The sequence below is a fragment of the Mercenaria mercenaria genome, chromosome 6 (genome assembly GCF_021730395.1).
Source record: "Mercenaria mercenaria strain notata chromosome 6, MADL_Memer_1, whole genome shotgun sequence".
NCBI classification, from domain to species: Eukaryota; Metazoa; Mollusca; class Bivalvia; order Venerida; family Veneridae; genus Mercenaria; species Mercenaria mercenaria.
The window spans coordinates 29,614,820-29,633,677 of NC_069366.1; the positions used below are offsets into that span (position 1 = coordinate 29,614,820).

General features: G+C 34.4%; 2 protein-coding genes across 2 annotated transcripts in view; both read left to right on the plus strand.

The window, feature by feature from the left end:
• The window catches only part of LOC123549300 (protein spire-like), a 105,282-nt gene extending 100,911 nt beyond the window's left edge, over nt 1-4,371 (plus strand). The window contains exons 14-16 of the mRNA XM_053546734.1: nt 1,522-1,622; nt 2,792-2,991; nt 3,388-4,371. Coding sequence (XP_053402709.1) covers nt 1,522-1,622; nt 2,792-2,991; nt 3,388-3,659 — 573 coding nt within the window. The 3' untranslated portion in view covers nt 3,660-4,371. The remainder of the gene's footprint in view (nt 1-1,521; nt 1,623-2,791; nt 2,992-3,387) is intronic.
• Nucleotides 4,372-11,135: 6,764 nt separating this feature from the next.
• On the plus strand, nt 11,136-17,411 carry LOC123549299 (transcription intermediary factor 1-alpha-like). Its single transcript, XM_053545508.1, has 3 exons — nt 11,136-12,365; nt 14,129-14,199; nt 14,389-17,411. Exons 1-3 carry the CDS (start codon nt 11,477-11,479, stop codon nt 14,515-14,517), a joined length of 1,089 nt encoding a protein of 362 aa, XP_053401483.1. The 5' UTR covers nt 11,136-11,476; the 3' UTR covers nt 14,518-17,411.
• The last annotated feature ends 1,447 nt before the right edge of the window (nt 17,412-18,858 follow it).

Below are 18,858 nucleotides of genomic sequence, written 5' to 3' on the forward strand. Positions count from 1 at the left end.
GTTTCCTTACTTTCAACTTTACAATTAAGGATCACAAAACTTATGTTTTCCTCTTTTGAAGTTCTTTCTCTTACCAGCGACTTCAATTTTAAACAATTAATTATGATGTAAAAGATAACGAAACATGATAGTAAGTGTCTTTATGGTTTTTCGTACACTTTATGCAATAATATCTGAGATATGTATTTAAACATTTTATGTGGTGACAAAAATATTTACAACCGTATATTCATTAAGCCTTTTATGCCAATTTCCCCCAATATAACAGCATTTTGTCGCGGATATTGCAGTCTTTATGACATTTTTTGTCGGTCTTATTTATTTACTGGAATGAACTTTTCAGTTGATTATTTTTTTTCTATCCAAGTTGCGATATCAATTAAATTGGTCGGGTGTATTTCCAATTTTATTACTAATATCGCGTATAAAATAGAACTATCGTTTTCTTCTCTCATAAAATTAACCCAAAATATTAATTCCATTTTGAAGATTTTATTTGAAAAAGAAAAACACCAATACAATTGCTGAAAGAATTGCTGTGTACACAACAGAAGTATCACGAATAATAAAGCACAGTCAGCACCAATCTCTCATATTTCTAGAGATCACGACCTCCAAATTAATCAATACTTGAACATAAACGGAATTGCTATATCTAATGTCTGAGATAAATAAACACTGTCATAGTGTCATTTATATCACTGAAAATTCATTGAAAAAGATGTTGAACCAGAATATACACACACACAAACTCAGATACACCCTTCGAATCATTAAAGAAACACATTGTTTTTTATTTAGAAGAAACTTTGATTTTGATATATTTTATTATTAAATCTCAGATCATCGCTGTTTATGGATTTAACTTGGATTTCACAAGTTTTCATTAAATGTATCGGCATTTCTGTCAGAGTTAAGGGCTAAATTCGTGTTACAGCATTGTTTTTTGAAAGGAAACACTTGCAACTTGAAGATGTATATGAACCCACTAAAACAGTAGAAGTTTTAAAATAAAAAGTCCTGTATGTAGTTGTACATAGACACGGTTTAAGAACAATCGTGTTTGTTTTCATTAGAACAGGACAATACTGATGTCATAGCTCAAAGGGCAAGATCCTGCTTGAATAGAAGCCAGAGATGTTAAACCATTTTCTTGTCTGGTCTTTAAGTTTTATATACACAGAAGAATTATCAAATAACTTGGTACAAAATTTCACCATAACAAGGGATTTTGACATTTAGTAATTTATATAAAGATGGAATAAACATTAATGGTAGTTCTTTGTCTATAAGTTAATATTATATGTTCTATTGTCAAAGTACCAGTACCTGACTCAAACTTCCATGTTGTTACTTCACATAGAGAGGGCATCCATGCTCTGTCAACACATTTATTGAAAATAAAAAGCTGATGCAGAAATTAGCTGGATTATTTATGATAAATAATTATGTTGAAGAAAATTCAAGGAATGATAGGATTAAAACAGATTTATGTATGAGACATTCTGTTGATCATTTCAGATGAGTGTTCCTACAGAACATTTTGAGAAGATCCCTGTGTATACACTCAGTCCTGTTCCTTTAAGTCCAGAAGTGCTAGAAGCTCTCAAAGTCTATGAAAGGTAAATATACATTTTGAGAAGATCCCTGTGTATACACTCAGTCCTGTACCTTTAAGTCCAGAAGTGCTTTAAGTCTAGAAGTGCTCTCAAAGTCTATGAAAGGTAAACAGGCATTTGAGCAGTGCCATGCGAAAACCAACATAGTGGCTTTGCGACTAGCATGGATCCAGACCAGCCTGGGCATCCACACAGTCTGGTCAGGATCCATGCTGTTCGCTTTCAAAGCCTATTGCAAGTAGAGAAACTGTTAGCGAACAGCATGGATCCTGACCAGACTGCATGGATGCGCAGGCTGGTCTGGATCCATGCTGGTCGCAAAGCCACTATGTTGGTTTTCTCATGGTGCAGCTCATTTTTGTTTTCTGATTCAGTTGTGTAGCTCAGGATTAATATAATATCTTAAATCATAAGAAAAGTTACATTGCTTAAATGTCAAAACAGTCAAAGGAAAGAGACTCATCCATTTTAGAAGATAGCTGTGTTGTGGTAACCCTAAGAGAATATGGTAGTTGTTTTTGTAACATTTCTGTGGTTACTCTTTTTACACTTTGTCCTGTTCTTTGAAAACAGAAACGTACTTGAAAAGCCATAGCATATGAATGGTATTCATTCAGATAACTCTTCTAAAATGCATTGTACAGTAAGCCCGCTTAGCTCAGTAGGGAGAGCGTTGGTCTACGGATCGCGGGGTCGCGAGTTCGATCCCCAGGCGGGGCGTATGTTCTCCGTGACGATTTGATAAAAGACATTGTGTCTGAAATCATTCGTCCTCTACCTCTGATAATTCATGTGGGGAAGTTGGCAGTTACTTGCAGAGAACAGGTTTGTACTGGTACAGAATCCAGAAACACTGGTTAGGTTAACTGCTCGCCGTTACATGACTGAAATACTGTTGAAAAACGGCATTAAACCCAAAACAAACAAAAACAAAAGCATTGTACATGTATATACATTTTGACAGCGCGAAAGTTTTGGCCAAAACCACGAAATTTCATTCATATGAAATTAAATTATTTCACAGTATTCTGAAACTCTTGAGAAGTTTCCCAAATATATACATATTTAAGCCAATATACCTTGATTACTAGACGTATGTCGAGGAATGCAAGTTTTCTGTAGGCTATTAATTGGTCAGTCAAATATCTACAATTAGTTTTAAACATTTACAGCACTGGTTCCGTTCCACATAGCCCCGTTACTAACAGAAAGCTTGCTGAGACAGACAGCAATAGTAAAACAGCAGAGGAACCAGACACTCCAGTATCAGAGGAGAATAAAACAGCCACTAGGAGAAAGTCTCTACAGAGGTCACATACCATTGGTGTTGGTGTAGGGTCAAGGCCACCTCCTAACAAGGCATTGTTGAAAGGTATATAGATGCCCATAAGGGCCTTGACTTTTCAGTTAACTTGAAACTTATAAGCACATCTGTTAGATTGCTTTTTCTTTGAATGATGTACGAGTAAGGCTGGATGAAATCTTTAAGGGTTTTTATTACTAGGAGGTTTTATTCTACGTTTATATTTTAGAAACTTGCATGGTTTACAAGAAAGGTAAATTAACAGTTTTGATACTTCGAGATATTTTAAATTTCCTGATATAACAATTGCACTTTCTGGAGGAATTGTGATATTTCAGTTACACAGTGTCATGTGCAATGTTTGTAATAAAACTTTACATATTTTGCTGATATTTCGTAGTGATTATTTGTTTTTATAGCATAAGTAATTGATATTTGAACAAATTTTGTTTCCGTATTTTACAGGACCTCAGATGAGCATATGTTGTGATTGTAAAACTATGATAATGGAAATAATTCGAGCCAGTAGATCTTCAGTGTCTCTCATTACGGGCAAACCTGAGGCCCAGGAAGGGGATAAAAATAAAGACTCAGTGACCCCTAGGAGCCAGTTGTCTGCAAGATCTTCAGTTGTATTAAGACCAAGACATTTAAATCTTGAAGAACGACCGAGGCCTAGGTCTATGCTAGATAACTTCAAGTCATTTAATTTTTCAAAAACAAGTACTGATGCATAATATACACAATATTTTATCACAGAGGGGGATTGGTCCTGTGATGTTTTTATTTCCAGATTTCTTTTATATTCATGCAAAAAAAAAACACTAGCTACATATTAGGAGAATTTGATGACATGACTCTCAAAGTTAACTTTAAATTTTTAGTTCACCAGAGCACAAGGTGTTTATGGTGAGCATTTAAGGTTGTTGGATGTCTGTCACCTGTTTGTTAGAAACGTTCCTTTGTTTACCATATACCAAGAATGTTCTAGTTATTACTGTTTGTCAAAAATTTGGCCTCCAGAGCTTGTAGGCATTTTCTGCTATATGAATTTAGTGTTTCTTTTGTGTATTTAGTGGAAACTTAAAAAATCTTCCTGTCAGAAAACACTGTCCAAATTGAAGAATAATGTCCATGTGCGATCCCCTACCAAAACTGTTGAGACTCAGTTGAGGGATCTAGGGCCAACAAGACCTTCTTGTTTTCTTGCATGAATTTCCAGTTTCTTCACCTCACTGATGTTAGTAAATTCAGCTGCCAAGTTTTCTTACATAGTGTTAAATACGAGACATACATTCAACACTTCAAAGACATCATTTGATCATTTATAGGCATATACACACCTACACATTTTTCTCAGAGATGCAACTCAAATATACCCAGAATGCACCACGTAGCACATGGAAACCAAAACTTTCATTGTGAAGCATGACTTGTGACTCCTTGATCTATGTTCCTACACCAAGTTATGTCCAAGATAGTTACTTTTTAGTGTTTAACATTTTCTGAAATGGGAAATGAAAAAGTTTAGAATAAGGAGAAACCATGTTATGAGAAGTCTATGTGTTGCCCATTCTCTGATTGTTTAACCAGATATGCACTCCTTTACTTGCTGCTTGTACCAAATTTTTGCTTTGTATTTTATATAGATATTTCCATTGAACAAATATTTATACACTAACTGCATTTGATCAAAACATGGGTTGTGCATTTTCTATTTATTTTTCTGCAATGAAATGTTTTATTTTATGTCTGCATTTTTGGATTTTTTCCATTTTTTATATTATACATGTATACACTTTTTGCTCTAAACTACCACTTACTATTTTTCATTAATGTATACAAGAGCAATTGTGCTATCATATCAAGTTCAAGTGAAGAGTTAATTGCACACATTTTTAGGGACTATCGTTTGAAAAAATAAAACTTTTATAGAAAGCTTGGAGACTGTGTGATTCAGACCAGTGCTTGTATCAAAATGTCAACTGTTCTCTGTTAGCTGCATAAAATTTCAACATTGTCATTCCATTAACATGCAGGTTTGTATGTGCCTGTTGTCAGCATTTCTGTTCTGAGATGTCATATTATTCCTAGAAATAAAACTTTATTTTATGCAATATTTGGATCATTTAAGGTGCTAAATTAATGCTGGTTTTACAGGTTGTTAAGGATATGTTTTGATTTGTTCTCAAGTTTAATAGAACATTTTTGAGGAAACCCTTGCAGTTGAAACTAGGTTTCTGGATGACCAAGGATTAATCGTTTTACTTCAAGATAACCGAAATTCCACTTAAAATGATATTTTTGTGCATTCGGTTTGGGGACGGGACTTGAAATACCGGTAGGCTTCAAAATAACAGGAATTTGAGATAAGCAAGTTTGACATATTGAATTTCAACTGTATTTGGTAACATTCAAGATGAAGGCCAAATTACTGACAAGAGCAAAACTGGAAAGTATTGTTTTTGCTGCATTTAACTTGTTTGAATAAAAAAGATACCAGATTGTAGTTATGGCAAAGTTTTTTTTCAGTTTTAGAAATCTACCTGCACAGCTAGAAGCCACATTGTGTATTGCTTGTAATAACTATACAGTAGCTTTACTGTCTGGCTTGAAGGTGAACTTTTTCTCTCTACTGTACACTGTGATGTAGTTTTGTGTGGTGCCAATGTCTATGATTAGTAACCATTCAAAAAATGAACACATGGAAATACAAGTTTTTTTTATTTGTATAAACTCATTTTGTTTTCGCAATTCGTCAGGATGACCATCCTTGTACATATCGGTGTGATGTACATATTTTGTACAAACGTAGATGTATTATAGAACAGTAATATGTACAGGCCTACCCGACTGTTGTGTATATATGAAGAGTTTATTTAGCAATTTATGAATTAGTTTATTGCTTACAATATAGGTTATTCATTGTATGAATGAGATATTTTATGAAATCCAGTAATAATGACGTTTTGCAGCATTCCACATTCTTTTATGATAAATTCTCCGCTTGACATGCCATCAAAATAAGGAACGTATAATATATAAATAGGATTCTTACTTTTCACGTATTGTATAATCTAGAGCTATGAAATTAAATCATATAAAACACCATTTGTAACATACCTGCATACTGAGATTAATTTCAATATTTATACAAGAGGAATTTGAAATCACCTGAATGACACTGATCAAACATTTGTAATAACTGATGTGATTACAGGTATCATCATTTAAATAGCATGTTACTTCCTGGTTGTGAACAGTCAAGTGTGACAAAGAAATTTTTACTAATATATATCAGTTGTATGTGCTACCTACCATTAAATATCCTTATCAAATACCAATTCAGTTTTGCAATACTTTTTACATTCTCTTTCATGATAGTAATTATTGTCTTTAAGACTATTCCAATCAAGATTCATAATGTAATATGCAATGTTTCATTCTGTTACTGATAAGTAGTTATTGTACTTTCACCTTAATCAAGTTTTGCTTCTCTCTATAAGGCAATACCTCATTATACACTTAATGATCATTTGCCCTAATTAGTAATCACTACATTATGTACAACGTGTTCAAATACTGGCCTTAGTAGACAGATTGTGTTCTAAATAAATCTTTTCATGTATGTATTTTAAAAATCTTTTGGTATATTCATTTTATCAGTAAACTGATTGTTCTTGAAGAGGAACTGTGCTACCACATGTACTAAGTATGTACTTTTACACTTTAGTATGAATATGTTGGTGTAGTGATTCCTCCATTTTGGACTTGTGCAAGATTTTGATTTTTTTTATCTTGTAATGTACCAGTCCTGTCATACACTATTCTCGAAATCATACAAAAGGCTTATGTTTTACTAAAAAAAAATATTTTAGTCAAAGTTCCTACCTGACGTTTTGTTGAGAAAATATATTGTTTAATGCAAATGCACTAATTATGTCTCCCCCAGGAGACATATTGTTTTTGCCCTGTCCGTCCGTACGTCCGTCCGTACGTCACACTTCATTTCCGAGCAATAACTGGAGAACCATTTGACCTAGAACCTTCAAACTTCATAGGGTTGTAGGGCTGCTGGAGTAGACGATCCCTATTGTTTTTGGGGTCACTCCGTCAAAGGTCAAGGTCACAGGGGCCCGAACATTGAAGACCATTTCCGATCAATAACTAGAGAACCACTTGATCCAGAATGTTGAAACTTCATAGGATGATTGGTCATGAAGAGTAGATGACCCCTATTGATTTTGGGGTCACTCCGTCAAAGGTCAAGGTCACAGGGGCCTGAACATTGAAAACCATTTCCGATCAATAACTAGAGAACCACTTGACCCAGAATGTTGAAACTTCATAGGATGATTGGTCATGAAGAGTAGATGACCCCTATTGATTTTGAGGTCACTCCATCAAAGGTCAAGATCACAGTGGCCTGAACATGGAAAACCATTTCCGATCAATAACTAATGAACCACTTGACCCAGAATGTTGAAACTTCATAGGATGATTGTACATGCAAAGTAGATGACCCCTATTGATTTTGGGGTCACTCCATTAAAGGTCAAGGTCACAGGGGCTTGAACATTGAAAACCATTTCCGATCAATAACTAGAGAACCACTTGACCCAGAATGTTGAAACTTCATAGGATGATTGGTCATGAAGAGTAGATGACCCCTATTGATTTTGGGGTCACTCCATCAAAGGTCAAGATCACAGTGGCCTGAACATGGAAAACCATTTCCGATCAATAACAAATGAACCACTTGACCCAGAATGTTGAAACTTAATAGGATGATTGATCATGCAGAGTAAATGACCCCTAACGATTTTGGGGTCACTCTGTGAAAGGTCAAGGTCACAGGGGCCTGAACATTGAAAACCATTTCCGGTCAGTAACTTGAGAACCACTTGACCCAGAAAGTTGAAACTTCATAGGATGATTGGTCATGCAGAGTAGATGACCCCTAATGATTTTAGGGTCACTCTGTTAAAGGTCAAGGCCACAGGGGCCTGAACATGGAAAACCATTTCCAATCAATAACTTGAGAACCTCTCGACCCAGAATGTTGAAACTTCATAGGATGATTGTTCATGCAGAGTAAATGACCCCTATTGTTTTTGGGGTCACTCCGTTAAAGGTCAAGGTCACAGACGCCTGAACATTGATAACCAGTTCCGATCAATAACTTGAGAACCACTTGACCCAGAAAGTTGAAACTTCATAGGATGATTGCACATGCAGAGTAGATGACCCCTATTGATTTTGGGGTCAGTCTATTAAAGGTCAAGGTCACAGTGGCCTTTTCATGTAAAATCATTTTTTGGAAATAACTTGAGAACCACTTGACCTACAGTGTTGAAACTTAATAGGGTGATTGGACATGCAGAGTAGATGACCCCTATTTATTTTGAGGTCACTTGATCAAAGGTCAAGGTCACAGGAGCCTGAACAGTGACTTGAGAACCACTAGGCAAAGAGTGTTGAAATTTAGCGGGATGACTGGACATACCAAGTAGATGATCCCTATTGCAGCCAACCATCAGTGTCTCTTTGACTTTCGCTCCTGACCCCTATTGACTTCTTGCCTATAGGACTTTGCATTGGGGGAGACATGCGCTTTTTTACAAAAGCATTTTCTAGTTTGATTTAGGAACAACGAAGTTAAGTTAACATTCCCTATTGATTAATAATGATCTATAGTAATTTGCTTTCCGCACGAGCCAATAGCCACCCAGGTCAACTTTTCTTCCTTTTCACTTGCATGTCAAAGTTATTATCTTGCTATTTTCTTTACATACATGTACTGCAGTTATTTATGTAAAGAGAAATTGTGTTTTTGTATGAATGGTCTTCGTTGAAAAAAAGATATAATAAAATAAAACTGGATACTAACAAAACACAGTCTTACCTGTTTCTTTAATTATATAATACAATGTTCCAGATTAAAATGAACCTTATATAACAAACATGTATGTGATTAACATAGAGCAAAATAGTTAACCAGTTAACCAACGGGGGCCTCCATGACCGTGTGGTTAAGATCACCGATGTGGGTTTGAGCCTCACTCGTGGCGTTGAATTCGTCATGTGATGAAGCCATCCAGCTGGCTTACAAGTATCGTCAGTTAAATATCATGTTACTCATGAAGGTCGGTGGTTCTACCCAGGTGCCTACCCGTGATGAAATAATGCACGGAGGGCAACGTTACACACCCGCCCCCACCCCCTCCACCAAAAAAAAAAATAAATAAATAAAAGTTAACCAACGCCATTTGCCATTTATGTATGTTTTGATATTTCCTAACAATTTACCTTTTTTTACACTGTTCAGACTCGATACAGTAAGTCATGACACATAGTAGCTGAGACAAAGCTGACGTTTGGAAGGAGCTTAAGACTTAGTGTTTTCCAGCTTGCAATTCACTATTTCGTTATGAAGCTGCGGGAGTGCAACGCAGATGAAACATTTCTTGAGCGCCAGAAACCTTCCACCATGTGAATTTTTGTCTCGGTCCATACGGTAGGCGTCAAACGTGTCTTGAAATATCTAAGTGTTGGCTAAGCAGGGGAAAGTAAGCACGAGGAGCGTGCAATAACACTTGTCGGGACGTTTATCCAGTGCATACATACTGAACAAGACTTAAAAAAAGACTGTTTTCTTTTTAAAGACTAAATTAACGTTATCGTCAAGGACCGAAGAGGATAAAATGATTATTATTCACATATCACTTTCAAGAAACGAACATTCGTAAATATCAATGCAGGTTTCTCTAAGTAAAAATAAACAGACTTTGGCAGGAAATAAACTTACTTCGAAGATTTTCTTAAATACTTGAAAAAATAAGAACTAGGAAAAAATCCCCGATATTATATAACCGCAAAATATTGAGTTGAAATCATAAACATTATTATGTACCTGCGATAGCCCGCCTATGGAAACGTTAATTGGGCACCCGAATGTTGATACTTACCTGTGTTATGGTATGTAGTATTGTCCACTTTAACACGTATTGTGTATTTAGCTTAATAAATCAAGTCGATATATTTGCTTAAACGTTTATCAGTGTCACAAATCATTTACTGTCACTTGTTACATCACCCTTTCTGACAAATAGCAATGGATGTTGGCGAAAATGTCTTGAATGTTCTGATGCATTACGTGTGTACGAACACGTGTAAATGGATAGAAATTTATTCGTTACTGTGACATACAAAGCTTGATAAAATGAACATCGTTTGAGGCATGGATTAAAGTTGTGTATTTTCGTGGATGGCAATGCATAGCCCTGTAATTCATAGAGAGAAACAATGGATGCAATGAAGTGTGTTTAAAATGTTGGACGTTTTGTAGAGTGTTGTAGTTAAAGGGCCCATATGGAGCAATTTCCCTGGTCAGTTCTATATACATTGACCCATGTTTTTGTCCCCAGTGGCTTTGGACTATTTATTATGCCATATTTAAATGACCCACACGTGTCAGACCCGAAAAATAAGTCGTTATGAAACCCGTAACATTCAAGCAGAAAAAAATGGGATTATATTTGAGGGTTCAATTTATAGACTCGTCTACCGATTAGGGAAATCAGCATGATTTACTTTGCCTTATTTAGGCAAACGTACTGAATAACATTACCCAAAAAATGGACCGTTCCATTATTTACGCCCCATGTGGTTCTGGGACGATCTATGTATGAAAAGAATTGGAACCACTGCCTTACCCTTGCATGATCGTAAGAGGCGACTAATAGGGTCTTAACTCTTGGCTTTGCTGTAACTCTGTAACTCTGTGATTCCATACCTCATGTTTTTATTTCCATGTAAATGAGACGTGAAACCAAAATTTGTACTCCTGTTTGGCGCCATATAACCTAAACTGTGTTGGTGCGCCGTAAAACCCAAATAAATAAATAAGTTCCATTATTAAAAGTACAAAACCATCGCTGACCTCAAAACTTAGCTATAGTGCACAGTCCATAAAATAAACAAACGTATTTGTAAATATGGGCGGATCCAAACGGAAGTGGAAGAAGCATTATAGAAATACAAAAATGTATTTCGATGGCAAAATACAATACATATCGTAGCCCTGACCAACCTATAAACCGATCCAGTCTATTTTATAAGTACAACAACACGGTTCACCCATTTAAACGAGTTGTAGTGTGTAGTGTGCTATCAATTGTAGTCACTTATTTGAGGCCGAATACCATTATATTGTCAAAAATAACTTACACAGTGTGAAATTGTAAGCTACTTTCGTTTTCATTGACGGAAAATAACATAGAAATAGTCCTGAAAGCCGTTACCGACATCCCTAAGCGTGAGTCAAACGTATTTCGACACATCCCAGTTTATTTTACATCGTAAATTTATATGCTTGCTATCTTGTTGAGCTTATAAAGTTTATTGAGTATATCGATGTCATGTAGTGATATGTAGTGATTGTCAACGGCCTTGTACTTTGGAATATACGGTCATATTTAAGTTTGGCTAAGTGGATTAATGTGAAAAATAAAACTGTTTTAACTCCTCTGACTGGGGTGAATTGCAGTTTAATATGGAAGTCGCCGGTAGGAAATTAGAAGCCGAAGACGAAACTCCAAGAGATGAACACGTGTTTTGTGAACCGTGTGAAGTTGAAAGCACTAAAACTGAAGCAAATGGAGCATGTCGAGAATGTAAGGAGTACATGTGTACCACGTGCTTCCGTCATCACCTTAAGGGTAAACTGTGCAGGAATCATGTGTTATTGCCCATAGGAGAGTTGTCTTCAATGTCATTGGATAGCAGTAAGGAAACCGTAGAAAAATGTGAGAAGCACGACAATGAACCAGTAAAATTCTATTGTCGTACACATGATATTGTAAGGTGTGGCGACTGTATAGTGTTAGGGCATGCAACTTGTAAACCAGAATATATCAAAGATCTAGCAAAAACATTCAAAAATGGTGACGAATTCAAAAACTTAGTAAAAAAGCTGGACATGCTGGAACTATACATGGCAGAAAATGCAGAGATAATTATAAAGAATAAGGGTGATATTGAATTGATGAATAAGAAAGCCCTGAAAGAAATTCGACAGTTCCGATCAGATATAAATATCTATTTGGACAAGGCAGAAGCAAATATCTTATCTCAGGTAAAACCGATAGGCACGGAAAACAAAATGTTGCAGAGAAAGCTCGAGCAAGACGTAAAAGCGTTGACACAAGGACTTGAGGAAGTAAAACAAAAGCTTAACATGCAGCTGCATCATGGGAATGCATTGTTTATCAATGCAATTAGATGCAAGTCTAAGCTCGATGACATTGAAAAGATGCATGCAAAAATAAAGCAACAACTTAGCGTGAAGAGGTTTGAGTTTATTCGTGACGAGAATATCTCTGGAATATTACAAGCTGCACAACAACTGGGGAAACTGAGAATCTATTCCGGTCCCGACGGAAGTAAGTATGATAATACGATTTATAAAATAAAAAGAAGCTGCACAACACTTTGGAAGTCTAGGAACTAGAAAAAATAAATGATATCTAGCTTGGATAACGGGTGTTATGACAATCGTTTCTCTAGATGGTACTGGCTCTATTATTTTATAAAGTAACAAAGCTTAAAATTAAGACAATATTTCATTGATCTCATTTTGTATTCAAAAACCTGAAAAATGTTTCAGGAACTATATGCACCAATATTAAAGCTGGTCGTTCTTAAAGAATATTACACGGTGTTTCTAATTACAATCTATTTTTTTTTTTTGTCAATCCGATATTGCCTATGCAAACCAGGATAGCAGACGAAAATCTTTTCCAAGTAGTTACGGGTAACAGCGAAAAATGAAGCCGGAATATTTGAAGAAATGCTCAATGTACTCACTAAAATGATAAAGGATTATTAACTTTCAAACAAAATTAATATTGAATACTTTATATTTTTAGGGGCACCGTTTTCTTTACCATTTGCGGAAATTTTCTCATTTTATCTGTTATATTTGAAGAAGTTCCGCTTACTACAGAGTCTATATGAACTGAGGTCGGTCTGTCTAAAGATAAAAAGGACCAACCTAACATTACAATATTTCGCTTTACTTTTAAGTTATTTTGTCCTTTGTTTATATAGACAAATTGATCGATTATCCGTTAGGTCGATGTTATGTAATGTAATGAACTACCTATTCCGTGTTGAAAATATTTTAATCACGATACAAGTTTTATATCAAGATGTGTGACCTGTTTTTTTTTCTTTGCGAGTCCGTTCCCATGAAGGCCAATTTCGGAAATGTGTCAGTGTTGTTAGCAGATAGATATACAATGTATGTATATTTTTTAAACAACTAACTAGACATTGAAATGACGCGTACATAGTGACAGAAAGAAAATACTTTGAAATGATTCGATTTTTTATGCGGGTTGGCAGGATGCGAATGAGGGATACTGAAATACAATATTAAGAAAACTGAATTTAAAGTAAATTAAAGGAAATAGCGGGTATTAGGTTAGAGGGGCCTGTGACCTTGACGTTCAATTGTTCCAAAAATCAATGGGAATTTTTCTCCGGGTGTTACTTAGTCGTTTCATAAAAATTTGAAAGTCGTAGCTGTTATAGTTCCTAAGAGCCCTGGAACGAAATAAAAGTACTAGAAACAAATGGCCCTTGATGTTTGACCATATTGACCCAAAATTCAATAGAGATCTTTCTGTAATAGTTCTTAGTCATTGTATATAGTTTGAAAGCCATAGCTCTTACACTTTTTGTCTTACAGCCCGGACACCATTTTCGGTCTCCTGGTTACTGTGACCTTGACCTTTTTCTTCTGACCCTGAAATATCAAGCAGTTGTAAGCCATCACGTAAAGTTTGAACCCTGTATTGTACTCGTTTACCTATTGACCCCCTAAACACAATAGGGATCATCCTCAAGCAGTGCTGAGTCATCCTGTTTGAAACTTTGACTTTGTTACTTAATTCCTGAAACGCAAAATGTTGACAGACTGACGGATGGATGGACAATAGCATTCTATAATACGCCCCTTTTTCAAAACGGGCGTATAAAAAGCATAGTGCATTGACCAAATTAGTTATTGTTTTCTACATCGTCCAGATACTAGCAGTTTTGTTTATCCAATATTTTTTTTTTTGAAAAATGGGATATCATAAGCTTTTTCTTAATGAAACATAAAACTGTTTAATTAATTTTGTCCCTTGTTTCGTTACAGACGTGAAACATTCCGATTTTGTTGTTGGGTTACATGTTCGTCGGGGCCCTGATTGGAAATGGGAAAATCAGGTAAATAGTCTAACCAAAAGGTTTTATCAGTAAAAGCCATGCAATAAACATAAACTGTTTCATTTTCAAATACATTTCTTTTTCAGAATATTTCTTGCATGACACAAACGAAATTTCAGCTGAACTATTTTTTACAAAGATGGAGTGCTTAATATTTAAAGAGTGTAATTTAAAGTATTTATATTTAAGGACAGTGGAGGACTAGGTACTGTGACAGGATTTAATAGTAAAGGCTGGGCAGCTGTAACCTGGGATAAAGGTGGAAATGATGTTTACAGAATCGGACAAGAAGATGCCTTCGATCTTGAAATCGTTTAGAAACACGACATGCATATAAAAACTACGTGCTTAAAACACGTATTGTTCATTAAAGATGTTTTCCACAGTGACGTTGAAAATGATTCATCAAAACCTGACTGTTTTATAAGGATTACGACAAAGTCAGATTCACTGAATTCCTACGGTATATTTTATTTTCATAAGATAATGGTTTTACTGATTTTTGTTTAATCTCATTTGCCTTAAAACTTTTTTTATAGAGCACCGGTTTAAATAATAATTTCTCGCTTCGCAGCAGAAAGAAGAAGTAGTAATAGACATTATTTGTCTATCCGAATATGATTTCTTCCCAGTCTATATCCTGACCATATCAGAAATTGTATAAACTGGCAAACATTTTACACAACGTTGGCTCCGTTTAACCCTTATCATGCTGGACTCGAATGATTCTGCTTTTGCGACCAGTGCAGATTGTGATCCGTTTGCACATCCGTGCAGTTTGATCATGACCTGCAACTGTTTGCTATTCAGTCAGTATCTTTTTTCTTTTTTTTTGCTAAGCACCCCTTTTAACAGTTAATGGTACTGTCCAAATTGAAAGATGGTCAAGTTCATTATAGAAATGTTAAACAAGTTATAAAATGTTATAAGAAGTTATGTAAATACGTCTGAACTTTTATCAGCCTACTCTTCATTTTCTAGCAGACTGTTAAAATGATATATTTATTCTGTGATTACCTCACCATTACCAGATTATATTCTAATAACCTGTAATAATGATAAGAGGAAAATGTGCAAGCAGGTTCATAAATTTGGTATACATTATTCAGTTCAGTACGATAAAATATTTTGGGACGCATCTAATAAAGATGAATTTCTTAATGCTCTTAATTGTAAAGCGCATTTATTTGATGATGTAACGGATAAGCTTCTGTCTGGAGATTATGATATAAATGAATGTATAAATTGCTTTTCAAATCTCGTCCGTGGGGTATCATATAACTGTTTCGGAAAAACTGTTACGAATAAACCTAAACAACGAAAGAAAACTGTTTGGTTTAATCATGACTGTAGAATTGCTAAAGGAGATTTTTTACATGCTAAACGAAACATGTTGTTAGAAAATTCTGAGGTTAATCGAGTCAATCAATTTTTTAACTTGCAGGTCCAATTTTGCCAAAGCTAAGAGAAGAGCTAAAAACAATTTTTATAGCAAGGAAAAATATAAACTATCCAAACTTAGCAAACAGTCACCAAGAAAATTTTGGAAATATTTAAATAAATTTCGAAAATCTAAAAATGTGTCTACTGATTTAAATATTGATGACTTTGCAAAGCATTTTTCACAAAGTTCTAATAGCAGGCCTGATGATTTAAATATTGAATCGGAATTTCAAAGTACACGTGATAATGTGTTAGATGTTGAGCAGCTTGATTGTGTTATCAGTATAGAAGAAATTCACAAAACAATCTCGTTGTTGAAAAGAAATAAAAGTAGTGATATTGAAAATAATGTGGCTGATTTTTTTATCGATGCAAAAATTTTTATATCGCCTTATTTGTGTACCATATTTAATTATATATTCGATAGTGGTAGCTATCCCGATGCATGGACAAAGGGAGTCATTGTGCCTATATTTAAAAAAGGTGATGTAAATGATTGTTCAAATTATAGAGGCATTACCCTTGTGAATGTCATAGCAAAAATATTTTCTTTATTACTGAGAAATAGAATTAACAAATGGTGTGAGAATGAACATGTTTTTAACGATTCTCAGTTCGGTTTTCGAGATGGTCACTCTACTTCTGATGCAATTTTTCTGTTACATGCTGTTATTCAAAAGGTTTTATCTAATAATTCCAAGTTATGGTGTATATTTGTAGATTATAAACGTGCTTTTGATACTGTCAGCCGTGAGGCATTATGGGAGAAACTTATTAAATCAGGTATAAGTTGCAAGATGATTAGAATGATTAAGTCAATATATAACAATGTTCAGTCATGTGTACGTATGTCAAGCTCTATGAAAATGTCAGAGTTTTTCAATGTCACTATCGGCTTAAAGCAAGGAGAACCCTTGTCACCGATAATGTTTATTCTTTTTGTTAATGATATTGCTGATAATATTGATAGGAATTCTTTGACTGAGAATGACTTAGACTTATTGTCAAAATATCTTATTTTATTTGCAGACGATATTGTTTTATTCACCACTGACCCAAAGAGTCTGCAAGCACAAATTGACAGTCTATGGCACTATTCTGTTAAATGGGGCTTAGAAATTAACATAGATAAGACTAAAATCTGTATTTTTGAGAAACGAAAATGCAATGATAACTTAGAATTTTTCATAAATGATAAAAAAGTTGAAACTGTTGACAGTTTTATTTATTTAAGAATTAAATTTACACGTACAGGAACTTTCAGAGATGCTGTTAAGCTTCTTCATGATCAAGCTCTTAGAGCTTATTTCAATCTTCTATCCTTATTTGATCGTGTGGATATGGATGTTAAAACAAAATTGTCTTTATTTAATTTAATGGTCCTTCCTATTTTACTATATGGCGCAGAAGTTTGGGGTGTCTACAAGTTAAAAGAAATTGACAAGTTACATGTTCGGTTTTGTAAATACCTTCCAGACCCCAAATTATGCGGTGTATGGTGAATTAGGGGTACTACCTTTGTCTGTTGTTTGTAAAATAAGAGCAATGAAATTTTGGTTAAAGATCATGAAGGACCCTAATACTGCTTTATATGATATTTATCTTGACCAGTGTAGAACTATTAACGGTATTTGCTGGTCAAATCAAATTAACTCTATTATAGATCACCTTGGTTACACGGATATACGCATGAACTTTGATAATAATGTGAACTATTTCCCGTTGTTGAAAAACAGATTATGTGATAAATTCATTCAAGAGTGGAGTGAATCTATTATATGCTGCCTAAATTTGGACAGTTATTAATTTTAAAGCGGCACAATTGTTATGAGGAATATATTGTGAAATGAAAAAATATCTATTTATCGAAAATTGTTACTTGCATGAGTTACGTTCTATCCTTGATAAGAACAGAAAATTGAGTAGATATAATAAATAATAGATAGTAACGACTATGTAAGATTTTGTAACCAAAATTATGTGGAGTCATGAATATCATATTTCATTCTTTGTGTAGTAAATATTACTCATATTAGGAAAAAAGCATCTTGGTAATTACACAATGGCCACTTTCAAAATTAATTAATTTTAATTAGAACCGTATCAAAAATTGCACAGTTGCTTGTAAGCTTTCTAAGTTCTATTAAAGAAGCACGCAATTTCAAACTGATTAACATTAAAACATACAAACCATAATGTAACTAAGGTATTGTATATGTTTGTTTGTTAGATGTTTCCTAACATTTTTTTTTTTCATTCTAGTAATTTACAAATGTTGTTATATTTGGATGCATACACTTTACTTTTAATGAATCAGTATATGAATAAACGTGTATTTGTATCAATTTTAATATGCCATGTTCCTTTCTTTCATTTGTTAATGCCAAAGGCATGTGTAATGCCGAATTTTCCGAATAAACCTTGAACCTGGATTCACTCACGAATGTTCAGAGCTGATTTCAAGCTATAATTGAATGAGCTTAAACAAATAAATGCCTTGATAAATAGTAAGCTTTAAACACTTTTAAAACAATTTTTAGGTACAGCTTTGATGTTCGATGTTTTGTTCAATAGCAGTTGAGACACGTTGATTTCCCATTTTGAAGCAGCGGCGACTCCACATTTGTATAGTATAAATAATTTAATGACAAAGTCATTTTTTCAGTTCTTTGTCTTTGATAGTACAATACAGTTTGCGCGGTCCTCTTTATATTGATAAAAACAGAAAAATGCATGTACAATAAGGAACAACAAATTAATGTAGCACGTGGATAACTAACGTATTGACAGTACTTCAAAACTTAAATGAGGTTATTTAACCAATTTGAATATAATACTGAATTCTGTTGGACGAGTACACAGCAGTTATTACCCATATTTAGGCGAGACGAGCCAATACGATTTTGTCTAATTTGAACAAATGGCCTTTTTGGACTGTAAGTTTCGGAAATTGTTGTATATTATATACTTAGAACCGTGAATACATATAAGATTGCACAGTACGATACTTGTATATATTTATGGTCACGTGACAGAAAGCAAAGCTTTCAACTGTTTAATTTATAGGCGTATTTAAATGTCACGATAATTTATTTAGGAAATAAAATATTTAAGGTCGTGTCAACCGTTTCAGCCTGTATATTTTTTATTCATTGGTCAATTAAGATAATACAAAATGGTCAAACTCTTAAAATTTGAGTGAATGTAAGTAAAAAG

What these genes read in the sequence shown, in the direction of transcription:
- LOC123549299 (XM_053545508.1), top strand. Translation starts at nt 11,477, where the DNA reads ATGGAAGTCGCCGGTAGGAAATTAGAAGCCGAAGACGAAACTCCAAGA. An exon ending in CTATTCCGGTCCCGACGGAA is followed by an intron (nt 12,366 to 14,128) that starts GTAAGTATGATA and finishes GTTTCGTTACAG; the next exon opens with ACGTGAAACATTCCGATTTT. An exon ending in ATTGGAAATGGGAAAATCAG is followed by an intron (nt 14,200 to 14,388) that starts GTAAATAGTCTA and finishes TTTATATTTAAG; the next exon opens with GACAGTGGAGGACTAGGTAC.